Genomic DNA, 22,121 nt, shown 5'->3' on the forward strand with positions numbered 1-22,121 from the left:
TCTCTTCCAGCAGTCTTCCAGTCTACCTGTCTGACTGTCTGACTTCTATGCAGGACGCATGAGAGCCACCATGAGGATAGTCAAAGATAGAATGTATCTCTTTCAGTCCTTGTTGGCCTTTATATACTTTATTGTAATTACATTATTACAGAATACTGATTATGTGTGAACTTAAGAACCATTACATCACCATGCTAAGTACTAAGTATGTGTGAACTAGAGAACCATTGTCTTATCAATTCCACTGAGTTAACACCTTGTTTCAAGTATACTTCTCCAGAGTTCTGGTTCTCTACATAGTGGGACTAAGTAAGATACTCTCAAGTCCTAGATAGGTGAATATTGAATTGAATAACTTCAGCTTCATTAGGTGTTATAAACACTGATGCTTTTAGCTTAAGTTCAAATTCTTTTGTCATTAAAATTAGTGTGCCTTCAAATCTACAGTCTCTAGTTCTCTAATTCTTCCAATAGAATTAGGAGAATGGGGAAAAGTTTTAGAGACAAATCAAGATCTGACATATATGAAAACATCCTAATAATTAGTACTGTCTCAAACTGGAATAAGATTTCAAGCCAAGTAGTGACAATTCCTACCAATGGAAGTCTTCAAATAGAGGATGATTCATGCCTTGTCAGGACTGTGATAGAGGGAACTCTTTTTGTAGTTATAATTTGGTACATGAGCATTGAGGTTCATTTCAACTCTTGTAATCAAAAATACAGTTACAATTCTATGATGCTGAAGGTGGTCCTGTTTATCCTCTCATCCACAGTAAGAAATTCCTCGAAAATATCCATGAAAAGTGGTCCCACACCCTCTGTTTGACCACTTCCCATGAGCATATTTAAAGGTAGGCAGCTAATTTTACCCCTAAACAAAAATTTAATTCTCTACAATTAGCCCCATTGGTCAGGATACAAATGGATAGTTTCCAAGAAGCTGGATTACTTTAGACAATGAAGGATCATAATTTGCTCTAAGTCTAGGAGACTCTCCCACTCATCTTGTCACAATCCTAATACCAGAGAAGCAGTGTTGCATAGTGGGTATGGAGATGATCTTGCAGCTAGAAAGAGCTGCATTTAAGGTCTGCCTCTGACACATACCATCTTTGTAATCCTCAAGCCTGACACCTAACTTCTCAACACTTTGGAAAACCCTCTAGGAGCAGCTAGGTGACACAGTGGATAGAGCACCAGTCCTGAAGTCAGGAGGACCTGAATTCAAATCTGCCCTCAGACACTTAACACTAACCAGCTGTGTGACCGTGGGCAAGTCACTTAACTCTAATGGCCTTAGGAAAGAAAAAGAGAAATAAAGAAAAGAAGGGAGGGAAGAAGGAAAGAAGGAAAGAAGAAAGGAAGGAGAGAGGGAGAAAAGGAAAGAGGAAGGAGAGAAAGAAAGAGAGAAAGCATATTTAACACTCACTCTAGGATTTGCTTGCTCCTCAGACCATAGATGATAGGATTCAAGATGGGTATGATACAAATAAAAATTAGCAAGTAGCACCCATGCCAACTTGGACACAGCCTTGTGCTCACAGTAGGAATGGGGGACCATGTGGGAGGTAAAGAATGGCAATTGGATCACCATCCATCTCAGTAGAGTCATAAACAGAAACATCTTGGGGGCCACAGAGGTTACCATGACAACTGCCAGAATGTAGAGGAAGTAGAATATGAGCTCGTACAGATTAAGTTTGACCCCGATTACAGTCAGAATCAGAGTGTTGCCTACAAGGGCCACAGCATACATCAAGGTCAATGGACCCGCCAGCCAGAGGAGTGCCCTTTCCAGTCCCGGGATGCCCATAAGGGTGAAAGAACTATCCAATGTCTGGTTGCAAGGTGATTCCAGCATGACAAGAGAGGCTTCTTTACTGTGGATAAAACCACAAAGTTTAAGGGAACAGGGAGACCAGCTTAGACTTCTTTCTTTCTCCAAGGCTACCTTCTACATGATGACATATTCTAGAAGCCCTAACAGCAAAATATTATCAGCAATTATTGGTAGTCCTAGGAGAATTTCCCAATACTCTACTCAAACTCAGTATTCTAAAAACCTTTGCAAGGGGAAGATAGAGCATTTTCAATGAAGTCTTAGTTCCAATAACTCAAACACAAGAGTCCAGTTATATTTTAATTTTATTCCTCTTTATTGAAGGATTTTTAACACTATATTGAAGGAAAGTGGAAGACACACCAAAGGATTGAGCTGTTGCTCAGGAAAGGGAGAGCAGGAACGATTTAGTGATATTTGACAAAAGAGAAGAGACAGAATTGCTCAATTTGGCTACTTATTTCTCTACCAGGAAGATCCTTTGTCTTGAAAAGGCTAGGATAAGAATAGATAACTAGCAGCAGATGTCCAAGAAAAGTAAAAAGATCAAAGCCAGCTGGGTATCATTTTGCAGATCTCAGGTTTGTAGGCTGATTTAAATAACCTCCTTGGGGCCTGAAAGAACTAGTGGACATGACTGTTATACAAATGTTGGTGATTTGGGAGGACTGCAAAACACAGGAGAGGTGGGGCAGGAGTGATGAAAGAACAACTAATTAGGCTTTGTAAATACTGATTGTTCCAATGTCCTAAAAGTCTCAATGTAATAATAAGCCGAAGAATGAAATAAGACTTTTAGGACACTCTATACAATATGGGAGAGAGGAATGATTAAACGATAATTTCTCTGAAAAAGAATCTGGGCACATTATAAACTTCAGTCTAATAGGAGTCAAAACATGATGAGATCTGAAAAATCTAATATGTTCTTGTGCTATGTTGAAAGAGGTGTAGCTTCTGAGAATTAGGTGGCTGATAAACCTGCTGTTATTTTTCCCTAGTCAGATCACATCTGGAGAATTGTGTTCATTTCTGAGCACTACATTATAGGAAGGAAATTGGATGTGGGATTTTTCACCTTATATTATCACTGTCAAGTATAGATCACTGAAGTTAGTAGATATTAATAAGTATTGGTTGTATTTTACATTATCATTAATGTATAAATTTGAGTCTAAAACCAATTGAACCAATGGTATCCTAGAAGGAAGGAAGGAAGGATGAGAGGGAGGGAGGAAGGAATAGAGAAATGGAGGAAGAAAGGGGGAAAGGAAGGAAGGAAATAATAAAGGGAGGAAGGAAGGAAATGGAGGGAGGAAAAGAGGGAGAGAGGCAGGGAGGAAAGGGATAGAGGGAGGGAAGAAAGGGAGAGAGAGAGGAAAGGAAGGGATGGAAAGAGGAAAGGGAGAGAGGGAAGGAAAAGAGGAAAGGAGGGAAGAAAGAAAGAAACAAGAATTTATTAAGTATCTATTATGTGTCAGATTCATTAATATTAAATCACTTAATGTTTATAAAACTTTGGAATTATATGCTATTGTTATTATTCCCATTTTATTGATGAACAAACTGAGATAAGTAACAATTAAGGGAATTGCCCAGGATCTCACAGCTAGTGGATGTCTTGAGGCCAGATCTGAACTCATATCCTCTTGACTCCAGATGTAGAATTCTCTTCACTGTGTCACCTGGCTTCCTAACTAAATAGATGAAATTTAATAGGTTTAAAAACTACAAGGCTTTTTCTCATTATCTCTGTGTCTCTCCAGCAGGGCCCAAAGCAAGGTATTATGGTTACTCAGTAAACAGAAATAAGAACCCATAATTCAATGCAACAATAAGAGCTTCTTATTCAAGGACCTGGGGATATTTAGCCCAAAAAACAGAACTAGGAGGGATACAATCATGGTCTTCAAGTACTTGAAGGGCTGTCATGCAGGAAGGAGAGCAGACTTCTGCTTTATCCCAAAGGATAGAACTAGAGGCAATGGAGGAAGGGAGTGGGATATAGGAAAGCTATAGTGAAGCATTAGAAAAGCAATGTAACCAGGAGAGTGGCCAAAGAATCCTGGGATATCTAAGGGAGTCACTAAGATCTTCCATCAGAGGTTGGATAGCCACCTGTCAAAGATATTGTAGAGATGACTACTTAATGGGGCAGTGTGCTGACTTAGAATGATCTTATAGGTCCCTTCTAACTCTGAGATTCTGTCCTACAAAGAACATCAGAAACTCAGTGGACTGGATGACCAGCAGGTTCAAAGTGATTTCTTGAAAGGAAAGGAGCCATGATCCTTCATCCAAATCATCTTTCTTTTTAAACCTCAGGTGAGAAGTGAAAAAGGAAACCTACTCGGTTGAAGATGTGTCTCAGAGGGTCATTGGTGGGCCTGTTTGGGTGCCAGAGACTCTGAGTGGACAAGGAGGAATCCTCCAATCAATCAAGGACAGTTTGCCTCTGGGAACAGAAACAATCCCTAAATCAGTGTGTTGTGGAGCACAAGCTATGATAGGGAGGAGTAGAGTACCCAATCATTCTGTCTGCTCCTAGGAAGAGTGACAATGATTGGTGATAGGATGAGGGAGGGGTATCCTTGAGCCTTATGTTTGAGAGCCAGGGCCTTAGGCTAAAGGAGGGGAGATTGATTAGATTCTCTGAAACCTTGAGACTCTGGTTCAGGTCCTCAGTCATCCTGCCTGAGAGCCTGAGCTTTTGAACCCATACTTTCAAAGAGATATCTACTGAAATTCCATCCTCCCCAAACCAGAACTTATCTGCTGCAAGGAAACCTCAGGCCCTTGTCTGAAAGGGCAACAAGAGCATCTGAGCTGCCATCTTGCTAGATGAGAAGGATATATAACCCGATGTCTTCCTTGCTCTAAGAGCATGTAGCCTTGGAATCCCCTTGGGAGACCTGCATCCTTTTCCTGAATCACTCAGGGAAAAACCTGAGCCTGTGAACTGTGGAAAATAGGATGTCAGGGGAGACAGTGAGTATAGGAGAATAGAAGCTGACTGTAGAGTCTGAGGATCATGATATTCTTGTTACTGATATCACAGGGCTGCTGTGACGCAAGGGTTTTTTTTGTCAGCCTTAAGCACTGTAGAAATGTGAGGGCTATTCTCAGCACAGATAACCTGAAACAACCATCTCTTCTATCTCTTCATAGATCATAGTTCTAGAATCAGAACCAGCAACAACATGAACCCCATGGGATCATCTAAAACTGAGAAGATAAATTCTAAGGAAATCCAGAATCCGTTATTCTAAAGATTATGATCTTCCTTATGGTTGAAAGGTAGCTCATTGAGAAAGTGATGAGAAAAAGTTGGAACCAGTGAGAATTAAGGGCTCACTATAATAGCATCACTGCTTGAGAAGCAAATTGGAACCACTCCCATATCTTTGCCAAGAAAACCCCAGATGAGATTATGAAGAGTCAGACACAATTTAAATGACTGAACAAGAATATAAAGTTACTGGTCTTTGTATATATTGTTCTTTGTCTAGACTCTCCATCCAACCAGGGTACAAGTAGCCTTGAGACACCTACTCTTTTTGGCACTAATACAAACCATGTCCACCTACTCACATATGATGGGGATGCTTTGGCACTTGATTTCAGAGCTTAGAATTGAATCATGAAGGATAAAGCAATGTCGAAGCCTTACTCCTATAATTCCAAGGGAAGACAGAGGAGCCACTGAATACCCTAATAAAATTCAGGAATGAAGGAGGGAAAGGATCAAGTTTAAGAAGGGAGGTGATAGACTAAAGAAATGACATGGAAACTTATGGTTCAAGATAGTCTGTCTTTCCTTTTGTTTGTATCACATCTCCAATACTTATCACAATGTTTGGCATACAGTAAGCACTAAATAAATGCTTACACTTGCCTATTATACCAACATGTAATTTTTGTCAACCTGATGAGAGTCTAGAGCTCTTAATAAACACTACAAAGTAGGCAGAGGTGTGTTGAATTTAAGCACTGGGCTTGGAATCAGAAGAACTGATAATCGTTGAAAGAGAATCACCATTATTGGAGGACTTCAAGTGACAGAGAAATGATCAACTGTCAGGTATAATGTAGAGTGGATTCCAGTTCATGGGCCTAGATCATAGGTATCAAGCACATGGCCATCCTTAAGCCCAGTCAGTGGTGAACCAGATTAAAATATAATTGGGAACTATTTGGCAAGATAAATAAAAATAAAATAGAACATAAGTAATATTAATTTGTTTTTTTTTAAGTCCAGTATGTGTGACCAGCAGGGATCCTTACATAGGGTTTAGTGGGCCCTGTTTCTATTTGAATTTGACACCAGTGACCTAGATGGCCAGAAGTTCTAGGACCACCCAGAGGACAAGTTTTTTAGTCTGGACTCTGCCACTAAATAAATGAAGGTCTTATTCCAGGAAGAAAGAAAGTGTTATAAAGCTGTTGATTCTATAGAGAAGGAAAATGTGGAGAGTGGAGCGGGCAGAGTTCAAAGATTCCTTTGAGATGTGGGTTTCATAATCAAGATGGGGGATGCCTCTTCTCTATCTTTCACTTCATTCTTTGGCCACATACTGTTTAATTAGCCAAAATGTAAAATAAAAATATGGAACTCTGATGTTGGAATGAAATTACTGTATTATTAAAAGGGAATAAGATATCAATATGAGTTCCATCAAGTCCATAAGGATTTATCCTTCAAGTTTCAGCTCAAATCCTATCATCTCCAAGAAGTCTTTTCCGGTTGCCCTTAATGCTAGTGACTTCCTCCTGGGGGTACCTTCTACATTTACTCTTTATAATTTGCATGTTGTTTGCATGTTGTTTCCCTCATTAGAATGTTAGCTCCTTGACGGTAAGTATTGTTTAAGCCCCATGGCTTAGCACACCTAGAGCTTAGATTAATTAGATTAATTCACTTAGATTAATAAATGTTTATTATCTGACAGGCTTTCCATCTGGCTGCCTTATTCATGATTGGCCATGCAAGATGCAAAGTGGTTTTAGCCAAAGATTTAGCTCCTCTGGCCAACATATCTTAAAAGGGGGAAAGTACAGATGTAATTATAAAAAGTTGATCAACTATAATTAGGGTGGGTAGGGGTCATCCCATAGAACACATCTTGGACTCATAGATACTCACACTAGTTGACTCCCCTGAAGCCTCCAAAGTATAAATTCCTCTACCTTCTGACTGGAGAAGACATCAATTAGTCTTTTTAATAATATGAAATTTGGAATTTATACTTTGAAGTACAATTTTCTCCTAGACTTGTCAAGATTACATTATATTGAGTGTTAAAACCAAAAATGTGAAACAGCGTTCAGAGAGTCTGGAATAAGAGTTCTGGACTTAGTTCTTCTGGTTCTATGTCCAGACTAGGGCTCTGAGTTTAAGTTGGCATACCTAAGGTCACACAAAGAATCATTTCATCGATGATGAAACTGAGGCTTTGAGGGGCTAATAATGATTATTTAAACCTATGGTATATGGATTGTTTATACCTATGGGGTAAGGAATGCAAACCCTGACGTAGTTGATTTTCAAAATCAGAATGTCTGTAATTATCCCTAATTGTACATACTGTGTTTCAAAGGCATTTTTTGTTCTGAGGTAAATGTGTAGAATAGAAGGTATTTGCTTTTTTATAAGCAGCCCATTTCCTTAGATACCAACATTAGTAGTCACCCGAGCTGAGCTCCTGCCTTCAGGATTCGGAGAAGCCTCTCTCGGATCTGTTTGGTTCGGACAGCATAGACAACAGGATTGAGGATGGGTGGGATGAGCATATAGAAATTGGCCAACAGGATGTGGATGTGGGGGGGCACCTGGTGTCCAAAGCGGTGAGTGAGGGAGGAGACAGCAATAGGGATGTAGAAAACTAAGATGGCACAGATATGGGACCCACATGTCCCCAGGGTCTTGAGCCTGGCCTCTGGGGTGGCCAGTCCTAGCACAGCCCGGAAGATCATCACATAGGAGGCAGCAATGGCCAGGGAGTCCAGGATCAGAACCAGGAAGCCAATGCCCATGCCATAAAGGTTGTTGACTTTTGTGTCCCCACATGCCAGGGTCACCACTGCCATATGCTCACAGTAGGAATGGGCAATGATCTGGGTTCGGTAATGAGAGAGTCTCAGACGGATCATCAAAGGCAAGGGGCTGATGTAAAGCACCCCCCGCAAAAGGGCAGCCAGTCCCATGCAGCCTACCGTGCCATGGGTGAGCACCGTGGTATGACGTAGTGGATCACAGATGGCCACATAGCGGTCAAAAGCCATGGCCAGGAAGATGCCTGACTCAACAGTGGCAAAACAGTGGATGACAAACATCTGAGCCAGGCAAGCATCTAGTCCAATGTTACGATCATCAAACCAGAAGATACCCAGCAGCTTGGGCATGGTGGAGGTGGACAGGACCAGGTCAATGACAGCCAACATGCACAGGAAGAGGTACATGGGTTGGTGCAGGCTGCGTTCCACTTTCACCACTGCCAGGATGATCATGTTTCCCACCACAGCTACCAAATACATGGAGCCAAAGGGGATGGATAGCCAGATGTGCAAAGACTCCAGTCCAGGGATGCCCGTCAGCAGGAAAGAAGTGGCGATGGAGCAGGCATTTTGAGAGGGGAACATGGTGGGGGTGGGGGGACCCACTCACCTTTGCCCCCCACCCCAGTGGAGTTTTTCCCTCTGGAAACTATAAGTTCTTGAGTTTCACTTCCATAAAGAGTAGTCTGGTAGAATCTACAATCAAGAGTGGGATGGTTAAATACGCATTCAAAAAACCCCCATATATCTTCTGTTTGGATGCATATTATAGTTATATCCACTGGTTCTCCCTTTTCCAGCTAAAAATCCCACCTCTTTTGTCACTTTGGTTCCTATAAAACCTGTTGCTCTCATTTCTCATACTTGTCTCTGAATCCTCAGCTCCTTTCAAGACTCAGATGCTAGTTTTTATAGGATATTTTTGAAAGTTTTCAAAATCTTTTGTGCTTCCCCACTTCCCTCGCCAAGTCACTATCTATGTAGTTTATTTTTCATTTGCTTGTGTGTATGCATATTATTTCCTTCAAGTACAATGTGGGTAGGTATTATTTTACTGTTGTCTTGTCTGTTCCATTCAGTAAGCATTTATTAGGTTCCTAACATATGCAAGGTACTATACAAGACACATAGGATACAATCAGTTATTTTTCATTGTCTGCTGTGCGTATTTTTTCCTTTCAAAGAGATGCAATTTTAGTGTTACAGCTTTATAGTATAGGGCTGGTTTATTTATGAAGATATAAATAAGAAGCATTTAAGTGGCAAAGCAAAAAGTCAACTGGACTTGGAGTGAGGAAGATCTGAATTTAAATGTGACATCAAACATTTACTAGTTATATGACTGAAGCAAGTTACTTAACAGAGGTTAAACATGCAGAGGTTAAACTTTAGTAACAGAGGTTACTAAACAGAGGTTAACAGAGGTCTGTCTCAGTTTCCTCATCTGCCAAATAAGAGAAATCATAGCACCTCCCTCCAGAGTTGTTATGAGAATTAAACAAGATATTTGTAAAGAACTCTGCATTATTGTTATTTTACTATTTTTTCTGCTGCGTGGTCTTTTTCCTCCTTCATGATAAAAAAAATCTTTTAGTAGTGAGGAGGAAGCAGTGACTTACTAGCCCATCTATAATCACCCAAGTAACCATCAATTATCACTGTGATCAATAGTTGTAGGAGATGATAATAGTAATTACAACAAAACAACTGATTTTTTAGCACTTTGCTCACAACAATTTTGTGAAATAATTAATATAAATTTCATTTATCACTCTGGACTTTACTATAAAATGAGAAGTGTCTTATGCAAGATGATTAGCTTCTAAGTGTATGAGAAGAAACGTGGAATGAAAATATGAGTCCAATTCAACAGCTGTCTGTGAAGCACCTATCTTGTACAAGATGATATACCAGACACTGGAATTATGAAAACAAAACAAAACAAAACTCTTCCCTAGAAAAGCTTATTTTAAAGATCAATGATCTTTCTGCTAGACCATTTGGTCACTCATTGAAATAAGATATTTTTATTTTTAAATCTTGACAAATCTTGGGGGCTCAATTTCCTGCAATAACTTATTTTTGAAACAAGAACCTGAATTGGAATAGTGGCCATAGAGACAGATGCTGTGACCTCCAAACTTTTGCCTCTGTTAATCCAATGAGATTATGCAGGCCAGTTGGGAATAGGTAGACCAATTATTTTGTTCTCCTTCACCTTGTTACATCTCCATTGAACTTCTGGTTACACACTAGAATGCTTGGACATAGGTTCTTGAATGATGTAGTAAAGCAATGCAATGCAGGGTTCAAAGGATTGTGTTGTGATGATACTTTAGAATGGAAAGAAACAAGGGATAAGTGTTTGAGACCTGCTTGGTTATGTTTAACAGCTGGCTTTCAAGAATAACATTCCATGCACCTTTATGCTTTTCCTACTCATCACTACCTGTTGGTAGGGCATGAATAATTTTCTTTCCTTACTTAAACCAATACACCTTTTATAAGGTTGAAAACACCACACCAGATGATCTTAACTAAAGCTTCTATCTACTTTTAAAACATGGCAGAATGGAAATACTTAAAGTTACTCCAGAAGACATAAAGGAGAACTATTTAATTTTTGTTTATTCTAAGTACACACTCTGGATTGGAACAGCAGAGAAATCTCTTGAAGTTTCTTCTTGGAAATAATTTATTTTAGCAAAATAAAGTCTCAGCTTGTCTCTCAAAGAACTTTGCTCCATAGGGTTTGGGGCTTCAGTGAAACACATGAAAGATCTTTAGTAATTCTTATGTTTTACTAGTAGAGAAAAATACAGTGAATTGGCTACTGTGATGCTTGGATCCTGAGATTAGAATTAACATATGCCTTTTCATATTTGGGCTGATATTAAAATGATACAAGATATTGGTATATCACATGCTTGCATTCACCATGATGGATTTGCACCTTAATATGACCTTTGTAAAGACTTTCAATCCCTCAATATCAAAATGTCTCCCTGAAAGGTTTTAGGCAATACCAAGTCAGAAATCAGTTCATGTATGTTTTTATTCTTATAATAGGTAACTTTCACATTACTATTCTATGAAAACAGTTCAAATAGGTATCTAGGTTTAAGGCATAGAATTAGTATTTATAGAACTAGTTAGATGATTGTGGGCAACTCATTTTATATGTCTGTACCCTGAGGTATTAGAGACAAGGGAAAGCCATGTTCAGAGGTTTCCTCTACATTCAAAACTAAGTGTGTCTTGGCAGGCAGATGAAGCAAAACAAGCTTTAAAACAGGCACTAAGAGTTGAGAAAACATTGTAGAAATGGAGTTAATAAGGCTTGATAACTGATAGAGTATTCCTTCTTCCTCATCCTCTCAAAGGATTAGGTCTCTCAATCATTTCCTTTCCATGTCAACTTCTTCCCTGGACTACTACAACAGTCTCCTAATAGGTTTCTTGCTTTTCATAGGTCTCTCTTGTGATCCATTCTGGCCACACTAATATGGTAACACCATTGTCCTGTCCATAATATTTGGCCTTTACATAGCAGCTACACTTATTTTCTGTTCCTCTCCATTAAAGCAAGTGCCCGACTGCAAAGACTTGAAAGAAGAGGGTCCAGGGAACGCTGCAATGGGGAATCACTGAGTAGTTTTAATATGCCCTGTGCAGTTGCTGCTTGTATGCATTTACTTATTTTTCTCTATATTTGGAATCTTTCCCAAACTCTAACCCCCCAAAACACCTTGGGTTGTAAAGGGAGAGGAATAGTACTAAATAAATCAAGAAAAACTTCTTGTAGGGAGTAATCTTGGAGCAGGATCTTTATGTACAACCTAAAAGATATCCAGTCTACTCACTAGCCTTTGGAGACAAGGATCCTGGGTTCAAATCTCAGTTCGCAATCTATGACCCTTTTTTCATTTCTAGGTCTCAGTTTCCTCAACTTGCTCATTGTCCCTATGTTTCTCACACCCCTCCCATTTTATAAATATTTTTAGTCATCCTTACAGAGAGTCCCTGATCTCAAAGAACTGAGAAGTTAGAAGGAATATTTGTGGGTCAATTCTTTCTTGACATCATGTACAATGGAATGATTCACACCTCTCCTGAGAACAGCAGAATGGCTCAGGGGGACCCTATCTAGTCCCATGATTAGATAGAAGAGAAAAGGCAACAAATTTTCCCATTTCTATCATGCTTTAGGGTTTAGAACTTAATTTCCTCTCAGTATATATGTGATAGGTATATTATTCTGTGTGCTATTTCTATCACATATATACTGAGAGGAAATTAAGTATTTCTATTTATATTTTAGAGATGAGGAAAATGAGGAAAGTTTTATCATTTTGTCCTCAATTTTGGATAAATATGCTGTGGTCTACTATAACTAGTATGTATAGGGAAACTACAGGCAGAAATACCTGTGAGAATTGCTCTGTTTTTGAGATTGAAGACTTTAACATTTTAACGCTTTTAAGAGTCAAGACAACAAATCTCTGGGCAAATTCAATCTATCTCTGGTAATGTCTGTCAAGAAGGAATTTCCTTACCTGGGCTTATGACATTAGTGTCATGGCTCCTCCAAGGTAATTCCACCCATCCATCTCTCTCTCCCAGCTATCATGTAGGGTCAGCCTCCTCCTGTATCTCCCATGCTAGAGGGAAAAAGAATAATGACCATATCTAGCACTATGATACTAGATATTAAGCTTCTTGGGCTTTCTATTCTTACCTAGAAGAGATCTAGAGGTAATGATCTTGAAGTCTGCTTAAGGTAATAGAGATGCTTTTCATTTATGGCCTATATTTATGTCTCCTCCTCTGCTATTATAAGAACAAAAAGTGATACTAAGCACATAGAAGCCTAGAAAAACAGTAATAATAACAATATTATAATAATTTTATTTATGCAAAGCACCTTGTAAATGGCAAAGCATTATATAAATGTCAACTCTTATCATTTCATTTGAACTTTTTAATAATTCTATGAGGGAGATAGTTTGGGATCACTATCCTTATTTTATAGGTGAAAAAATTGAGGATCACCAATGTTGAATTATTTCATTTGTCAAATGTTACTCAACTAGTTCTAGAACCAGATGTCAAACCCAGATTTTCCAACTCCAAATTAAATGTCCTTTGTACTATACTAATCTGTCTGTGAAACTAGAAATATCTGGAATAAAAAAATAAGGAAATGACTATTTGTCAAGCATCTACTATGTGCAAGGTACTGTACTAAGAACTTTACAAATATTACCTTATTTGTTCCTATAAAGGAACGCAGACATATAAGTCCCTCATAACTATCCTCCTTTATTACTTGCCTTCACAGGCACATGTAAATCAACCCAAATGGTCCTGGATCTGTATCCTGAGACATAGAGATGCCATAGTCTGAGGACACATCTCCCTTAAATTCAGAGAAGAGTCAAAAGTGATCATTTAGATCAGATATAACACAGAGAAGTAATCAGTAAATGGGAAGCATCACAACAGAAAGGCAGTTTAACATAGTAGAGAAATTCTGAACTTGGAATCAAAATGTGAACTCAAGTTCCTCCTGAATCCAATCCTTACTAAAATATCTAATTTAGGCAGGTCACTTGTTTTCAATTTCTTCATCTATAAACGGGAATAATAATTCTTGCACTCCCCTCCTCATGGATTTTTTGTGAAGAAAGCAATTTTGTAAGTCTTAAAGGGCTCCACCAAGTGCTCCATCACTAACAGGGCACCGCATCTTTGGAGGGGGCAACAAGAATTATCCCAAATCTGACCCAGACATAGCCACATCTGCTTTACCTCCTACATCTAGTTCTTTTTCTCCCATACCTGCTTTTCATGTTGGTTTCTCAGCTTTAAAAATGCCAAGGGTCACAGCCTCTAAAGGGGCTCCTGCTCAGCTCCAGGACTTCACAAGCATCTAGACACCCCTTGATTTTCTGAGGGAATTTCCTTGACCTTTTGCTTCTGAGAATTTGGTCAAGACTCCTAGTGACCAGCAGGTTCCTTCCTGGGTCACTCCCCAAACCCTTTGAGATGTCTCTCTTGGCAAAGACTAGAAGTGCAACTAAAATCCTGTTTGGGGGTAGGAGGCTTCCTTGGATGGTACCATACCTTCACTAAGACATCCTCAGGCCAGGAGCTGAGGACCAGGATTTTACAGAAATTGCCCAAATCAGGAATTTATGTATTAACCTTGGAGGAAACCAGGTTCCTCCTTCCTCCTAGTGCAAAAAGTAACCAAAAAGTCCCAGTAGGAGGCAGTTGTAGTCTAAATTAGTCCATGGAAAGCCCTGGACAATTAGGGGTAATCCAGAGAGGGGATTAGTTAGTAGGGGGAGGGGCCAGGACACTGAACTCTGCCTTAGGGACCTACCTCTCGGTTTGAATTCCTTCAGTCCCAGATCTATGCTCAGCTTCCCTGTTGACTAAAGGAACCTATGGGAATCCAGCCAGGACTCAAAAAGGAAAGCTGAAGGAGGAACCAATTTAGGATATTGATGAGCTCTAGGGTTTCCCTGAATTTCTCTAGAGAAAGCCTAGTTCTCCTAGCTAAACACTGGATTTTCTTAAAAGAAAACCACTTCTTCATGGCTTCAGATGTAAGGGACCTGATTTTTCTCTTTCTGAAAGGGTTGAAACAATGTGATTTAGTGGAAAGAGGGTCAGACTTTAACTTCTGTGACCCTAAGCAAGAGATAAATTCTGAGGTTTAATAGAAATCTCTGAATCTCTAAGTTGGAAACACTTCAGAAATCTTAATAATAATAACTAGCATTTATATAAGTGCTCTATATAAATGCTTATATAAGTGCTCTAAGGTTTACAAAGTCTTCTAGCTCATTTGATTCTCTCAGTCCCTTGTGATAGATGCTATTATTACATTTCACAGGTGAAGAAACTGAGGTACAAAGAGGTTGTGACTACAAAGGGGTTAGAAGAGTAGAAAGGTCTGAGGCAAGATTCACACTCAGGTCTTTCTGACTCCAATTGTTATACTCTACCCACTACTCCACTTAGTTTCTCTAGTCCATCTAATCCAACCCACATTCTGACAAGAATCTCTTTGACAGCATCCCTGGCAAGTAATCATCCCGTGTATATTTAAGGACTTCTAGAGAGTTAGAACTTCCCACAGCATAAATGTTGGAACATTTCCTCAAGACTAAGTACCTACTGCTTCTAATTCTTCCATCTGGGGATAAGCAGAATAAGTGTTATCACTTGATAAAATCTCATGCTTTGAGGGACATAAGTTCAAGTAGTTGCATTTGGAACTGATAGAATATCAAGATTCAAATAATCATTAACAATTATATCTCACATAGGCAGGAGCTGCCTAGTGGAGGTTCCCAGGACTCTCTTTTGCCCTGTATTGTTTAACATTTTTATCAATGACTTGGTTAAAATCATAGATAGCATGCTTATCAAATTAGCAAGTGACACAAAGTTAGAAGGGGGATTTCCACACTGGATGACTAAGGCAAGATCCAAAAAGATCTTGATAGAGTTTTGAGTCATATGAGCAAAAAAATGGCAGAACAGACCCAGTCCAGTTTGGTCTGGTTCTCCAGTACTGGTCTTATATATCAAAGATAAAGCAACTTCAGCTGCTTTCACAGTCTAAAAGAATGTTTTAAAAAAACTCTTAAGAACTGATGATTACTGACTCTAAGCTCACTCAGAATTCCTCCCCCACATCCCACTCTATCAGCAGTGAGGCAGTTCTAGCAGATCTGGGTACTTGACGCATCAAAAACTATCTTTGCTGATAAATAAAGTTTTCAGATAAAGTTGTGGATGGTGACAGAATAACAAGCAACTGTCGACCCAAACAATGATTATTCGGTCAAACAAGCTCAACATGCCTCTGTCAAGTCAGAGAAGTTTGATTCTTCTCTTGAATATCAAGAATAAGCCTGAAAGGAAGTATATAAATGACCTTTACAATCTGATCTGTTAGGTGTCTTTTGAAGTAATAATACATTGGAGAAAACCTATTCTATTTTCTTCAACATTTCTAATATGAAATGAGAATCATTTTTGTTTGTAAACTTAAGTTTTCAAGTAAATACCAGTAAGAATTTTAGATATGACTTTTCTTTCTCTAAGTTATTCTTCAATATTGCATCGAAGGGCTTTTTTTTTTTTTTTTTTTTTTTTTTTTTTGAGCGAAGGAAGTAAATATATAAATTCAGTCCATCAGTTCCCTGAATTCCGTCAATGACCAGACTTGTGAGGGAGCAAGTGCTTTTTGTCAGAGCAAGAAAATCCCTTTTAGCAGAAGAGGGGCATGTACTGCTCTGGTTTCCTGACATGACATGATTCAGGGATTTCTTTTTCTGGAGAAAAACATAGGATGTTTACAGTTTCTCTGTGTTTTGCAGTTGTCATTGTAAATATGATCCTTTCTGTTGTGTGCTACTTAAGTTAAAATTGGCAGAAAAAATTGCTAGCAGTATTTGCTAGGAAGAAAAGATGCACCAAACCCAAGTGTAACTTGAGACTATCAAGAGAAAGGGAAGCTTCTCAGACGGACATACCTTGCTGAGGAAAATAGGCCTCTTTCTCTAGATCATGCATTTTCCTTAAGTTTAAAGAGAATCTCTCTTGATGTTTTGCTCCCTACAATATAACCCCTCCATGATCCATCTGTATATTTGCACGCTTATTCGAGTTCCTAGGTACTGATTAGAAGAACAATTGCATTTATTGAAAATCCTTTAAAGATCCTAGAAGAAAGCCAAATGTCTATATGAATTTTTCTGAATCAGTATCAAGGTGAAGATTTGACCAGTGAGAATTCTCACTATTTGTGGAATAAGTGACCTTAATCATGTTTTCTTATTGCAAAGGCATAGCACTATATTTTGATAGTCTCTATTGATGGACTCTGGCTTAAATCATTCATTCCTCTGAAGTGAGATGGATTGTTGTTTTGTATTGCTAACTTCTGCATCTTCTCTTGGAGAAGGAAATGGAAAAATACTCCATTATTTTTGGCAAGAACAATATATATAGATATAATTTGTGAATTTGACAATTCACAAAGCTATCTATCCCTTTCTGAACTTTCTGCTTTTGAGATATCTCAAATTGGATTCAAGAAGACATCTTAAACTCAACTTGCTCAAAAGAGAACTTATTAACTTTCCCTTAACATCATCCTTCCAGTCCCTCAGGTTCACAACCTAGAAGGCATCTTTAACTCCTCATTATTTCTCACATTGCCTTTCACCCCCTACATCTGAGCTCTTCTCAAGGTCTGTGAATTTTACCTTTCTTTTCCCCTCTAATTGCTAACACAGGTTCTCATCACCTCACACCTGGACAATCACAAATTTATGCTGGTGGGTCTACCTGCCTTAAGTATGTCCCCACTCCAATCCATTCTCCATTCAGCCACCGAAGTGATTTTCCTGAAGTACAAGTCTAACCATTTTATACTCCATTTCAATAAACTCCAGTGACACATTATCATCTCCAGGATCATACATAAAATCCTCTGTTTGGCATTCAAAGTCCTTCATAATCTACCCTACTACCCCCTTTTCATTCTTCTAACATTTTACTCCCTACCATGTACTCTTTGACATTGGCCTGTTGGTTATTCCATAACTAAGATATTCCATCTCATAACTCTCGTGTCTCCTATGTGGAATGCTCTGCCTCCTCAACTCTGCTTCCTGAATTTCTTAGCTTCCTTTAAAACTCCAACTGAGATCCTATCTTTGGCAGAAAGCTTTTCCCAACCCTTTATGATTCTAGATTATTATTTTCAATTTATTCTGTATATTTCTTGCTTTGTGCTTATTTATTTGCATGTTGTCTTCTCCATTAGATTTTAAGCTCCTGTCTTTTGCTTCTTTTTTGTGTTCCTGAGATGCGGTTTTTTTTTCTTTAAAATAATATAAGATGATTCTCTCTGGGAGAGAGGTTTCTTGGGGAGGTTTTCTGGAGGCAATCTTGGTTTTAGCTGAAAGTAAATAATCACCCCAAATCGCAGCCAGCTGATAAAAGTTCAGATCTTTTATTGTGTCCTTCAATATAGCCTGGTTAGCTCAGAGGCCTATCTCTCTGCTTGGTTCTAAGAGCTCTTGCAGCTCTGTCCTTGGCTTCTGCCTCTGCTTTCTTCACAAGATGGAAGATGCAATGAATCTCTTGCCTCTGAGAGAGGGCTTCTGGCTCTCAATCTCCCAGAGTGCTGACTCTCCGACCCCTGGGAATGTTCCCAAGTAAAAAAACTCTCAAGTGGCTCACTGGAGCTGTATTTATGCTGCTTCTCCGAGAGTGGGATAATGGGATATCTCCCAGTGTTTTCTCTGGCCCTAAGAGCTTCAAGGGAGGTGTGAATTCAGATATCTCATATTAAATCCTGAAATCTCCCAAACGTGTGAACTCCAATGAGTACTTAAATACTTCTTGCTTATAAGAGTTCTCTAAAGGTGTGAACACAAGCATTGTTGTCTTATCAGTATTAGCAACTTATCACCTTGTAAGGATTTGCTCTAAGGTGTGAACCAATAAGCTTTGTATCAATTCCATTGAGTTAACACTAGGATTCTGACATCTCCCTTGAGTTTTCACCTTGTTTCAAGTTGAGTTGACACTAGAATTCCAACACTGAGATTTGGCACAGTGCCTAGTACAGAGAAATCAGCTTAATAGATATAATTGATTTATTGATTGATAGTCATTACAACAGTGGATGAAATCAGCCTTGCATGGGATTGAGGGCACTGTCTAATATTGGGTCACTAATTGATTGGAGAGATTTCTACATTGTTAGTTTATTAAACTATAATGAAATAATTGGAGGCAGCTAGGTAGAGCAGTGGATAGCGCAGCAGCCCTCCAGTTAGGAGGACCTGAGTTCAAATTTGACCTCAGACACTTCCTGGCTGTGTGACCCTAGGCAAGTTACTTAACCCCAATTGCCTCAGCAAAAAAAAAAAAGAAAGAAAGAAAGAAAAAAAGAAAAGAAAAGAAAAAGAAAAAGAAAAAGAAAGAAAGAATTGTAGTTCTTATTTTTCAAAGGGGGGTGGGAGGAAATATATTCAAGGTTTATATTTGTTGAATAATTCATATGTAATCCAGTGTTTAGCCTTATACTTGGAATATAGTAGACACTGTAAATATTTATGACTTGATTAGACTTGGTTTCATGCAACAAAAGTAATCAGATGTCAGAGACTGTGATAGCCCAAAATCTATTGTTTTATGGTTCAAGTTCTATTGATGTATACCAATAGAGATGGAGCAGAATGGAAAGAACAGTGAAACCCTGGAGGCAGACTGAGATTGTGGGAGCAAATTCAGGATGATTTTACAAGAAAGAAGTACAGGTAGAACAAAGAGAATAAATAAAGGACAGCCATCCAGCTTTGAAATAATTCTTAAATCAAATTTTGGTGCATCAGAGCAAACAAAAAGTTAGGATGAGATACTTTTTCAGTCTAAGAAAACTTACAAGGTTTACAGAAGTCTTTAACAGAATGGTGAAAGACTGGTGTTCTTTTCAGAGTCCTCACGTTAAAAAGGGGGAGCTGTAGCTGATAAAAGGGAGAGTAGATTGGGGAACAGAGCAAAATATTTTTGAAAATGGACAAGGTGAAAGAAGAGAAAGAGTATGAAATATGGGGAAATAGGATGGAGAGAAATACACAGCAATCATTACTGTGAAAAAATGTTTACAGTAAGTTTCTTTGAATTAGATTTTATTTATATAGACCTCAAATATATATAAAACTGAGTCAAATTTATGTGAGTAAGAACCAGTACTCAATTGATAAATAGTGAAGAGATGAACAGGAAGTTTTCAGACAAAATAATCTAAGTTATCTATAGTTCTATGAAAAAATTTTCTAAATCCCTATTGATTAGAGAATTGCAAATTTAAATAACTTTGAACTACATACTACATACTGTGTATGACTGGAAAAAATATTATTATTTTCATAATTATCAATATGATACATGTGATGAATATACGAATAATCTAGATTTTCCAGAGAAATCATTTTTCCAGTGGACTCTGACTTGGAATTCAGAGTCTTACTATGCAGCTTGAAATGATCAATCAAGTCTTGATATTGCTCTCCTGTGTATGTTAAGTGAAGTGAATCAAAGCTTATAGAATCTATCTGTTATAGAACTCTGGTCCTATCCCTTACCTCCCTTACCTCCAGGATTTGACCTCCAGGATTTGAAGCAATCACTTGCAAACTGTTTCCACAGAATTGAAGAAGACCCATATTGTTCTGCACTGGCCTTGTCATGGGAAAGCACTAAGGCTCTGAAATCATACTGTAATCTACCTTTCCCCTCCCTTCTCATTTAGGATTTGTGTATAAAATTTCTACCTTTCCTGTAGTAGAAGAAGGTCTCCTGACCAGGAGAATTTCCAATTTGCAAACTTTTTTCTCACTCAGAAAGTAATTAAGTAATTACTTGGGCTCTAAAACATGTCTCTAGATCTGTTTTGTATGGCTCTAGCTCTTCACAGTTAAGAAACTAAGACAGTAAAATTTCTGTTTACGACAAAAAAGGAAAGTGATAAATATTGGAGAAGATGTGGGAAAACTAAAACACTAATGCACTATTAATGAAGTTGTATGCTGTCTCAATCACTCTGGAGAGCAATTTGGAACTATGTCCAAAAAGCTATAAAATAAATTGTTCATATATGATGGTGATGGAATATTATTGTGCTATAAGAAATGACTAGCAGGATGTTCTCAGAAAAACATAGAAATAGCTGCATGAACTGATGCAAAATAAAATGGGCAGAACCAAAACATCACACAAAGTAACAGCAGAATTGTATGATGATCTGCTGAATGTCTCAGCTATTCTGAGAAATACAATGATCCAAGGTAAAATAATAACAAAATGAAGGACAAGTAACATTTATGATATCAGAGGAGCATGAATATTCTCTCTAGTCTAAAAATATATATAAAATAAAGCTTGAAAATTAAAAAAAAAAAGCAATGAAAGTGTGTTTTGCATATGTATAATTGATGTCATACTGCTTACCTTTGGGAGGAAAAGAAATTGGAACTCAAAGTTTAAAAAAGAAATAATGAACAATTTAAAAATAAACAATGATTTTTTTAAAATTAAAAAATATATGAAAAAATTTTAATTTAGAGAAAAGAAAGCAATGAAGATTTGAAGCATTTAGGTGATAACAAGGTAGTGATTTCAGGAAAACCTGAATTACAATTCTTCAATTAGTACTTGTGAAAACCAGAGCAAGGTACTTAACTTTCTTTGCCCCGGCCTTGAAATGGGTAAAATTATACTAACTTCACAAGTTTCTTAGGTGCAAATGACATCATAAAGATAAAGAGCATTCAGCAAACCTTAAAAATGATTATTATGATTATGAGTATGTTTGGGGAAAAAAATAGACGCAATTTTTGTGTCTATTACACAGCCACTGCTGTTCATTAAGGCTTCAAATGGTCACTGTACTTATTAGAAGATACATCTTATTATTTTTGGTTATTCCCTCGATATTTATTTCAGGGTGTTTCTTTGACTCAGTGGAAATTCTGTATTCTTATCCTTGTCCTGGACTATTCCTGACACTGGAGAAATCACTATCTTTCTATTTGTTCCTTTAGTGCCTTATTTCTGGAAGTGCATGGCTCCATTAAATGACTCCTATGACTTCTTTCTTCAAAGGACTGTGGTTACTGAGGGCAGAAAAAAATGAAGTTTCCTTGATTGGTTTACTTAAATGTTTGTATTTTGTTCTCAGACCTTTCAGAAATATCTTTTTACTGCAATCAAGACTGGAACCTCCTCTTATTTTTCCACTTACTAAGTGCTGAAGAGAATGATCTGATCAAGTGGTTAAGGGGATAAATTTCCTCTTCATTGTTTCTGAGGTGTGAACACTATGTGGTACTCAGAAGGAGGTAAATGTGCTAAATGTGTAACCTAAATGAGGTTTTAACTTGGAGCAAGAGGGATAGCCACGCCCTGAGGGGTGGTCCTTTCTGAAGAGGGACAAAGGGATCTTTCTACCTTCAATTAACACCTTTTTAATATAAATAAGAAGGGAAGGAGACACTTGAGAGCAGTTTTTCAAATCTTTGCTCAGAGCTAGACTCCAGTTGGAGCTGTGTTCATCGCCAGGAAGCCTCCTAGCAGAATAGCAAAGGTAAGATTTCTCCTGGGGAGAGGCCTGTTATAATTCCAT

General features: G+C 38.1%; 1 protein-coding gene across 1 annotated transcript; it reads right to left on the reverse strand.

The window, feature by feature from the left end:
* Nucleotides 1-7,528: 7,528 nt before the first annotated feature.
* LOC100915500 (olfactory receptor 52M1-like) lies at nucleotides 7,529-8,497 on the reverse strand. The gene has a single exon (XM_023499757.1). It carries the CDS (start codon nucleotides 8,480-8,482, stop codon nucleotides 7,529-7,531), a length of 954 nt encoding a protein of 317 aa, XP_023355525.1. The 5' UTR covers nucleotides 8,483-8,497.
* Nucleotides 8,498-22,121: the final 13,624 nt, after the last annotated feature.

This window comes from Sarcophilus harrisii, chromosome 3 (assembly GCF_902635505.1).
Source record: "Sarcophilus harrisii chromosome 3, mSarHar1.11, whole genome shotgun sequence".
Classification (NCBI taxonomy): domain Eukaryota; kingdom Metazoa; phylum Chordata; class Mammalia; order Dasyuromorphia; family Dasyuridae; genus Sarcophilus; species Sarcophilus harrisii.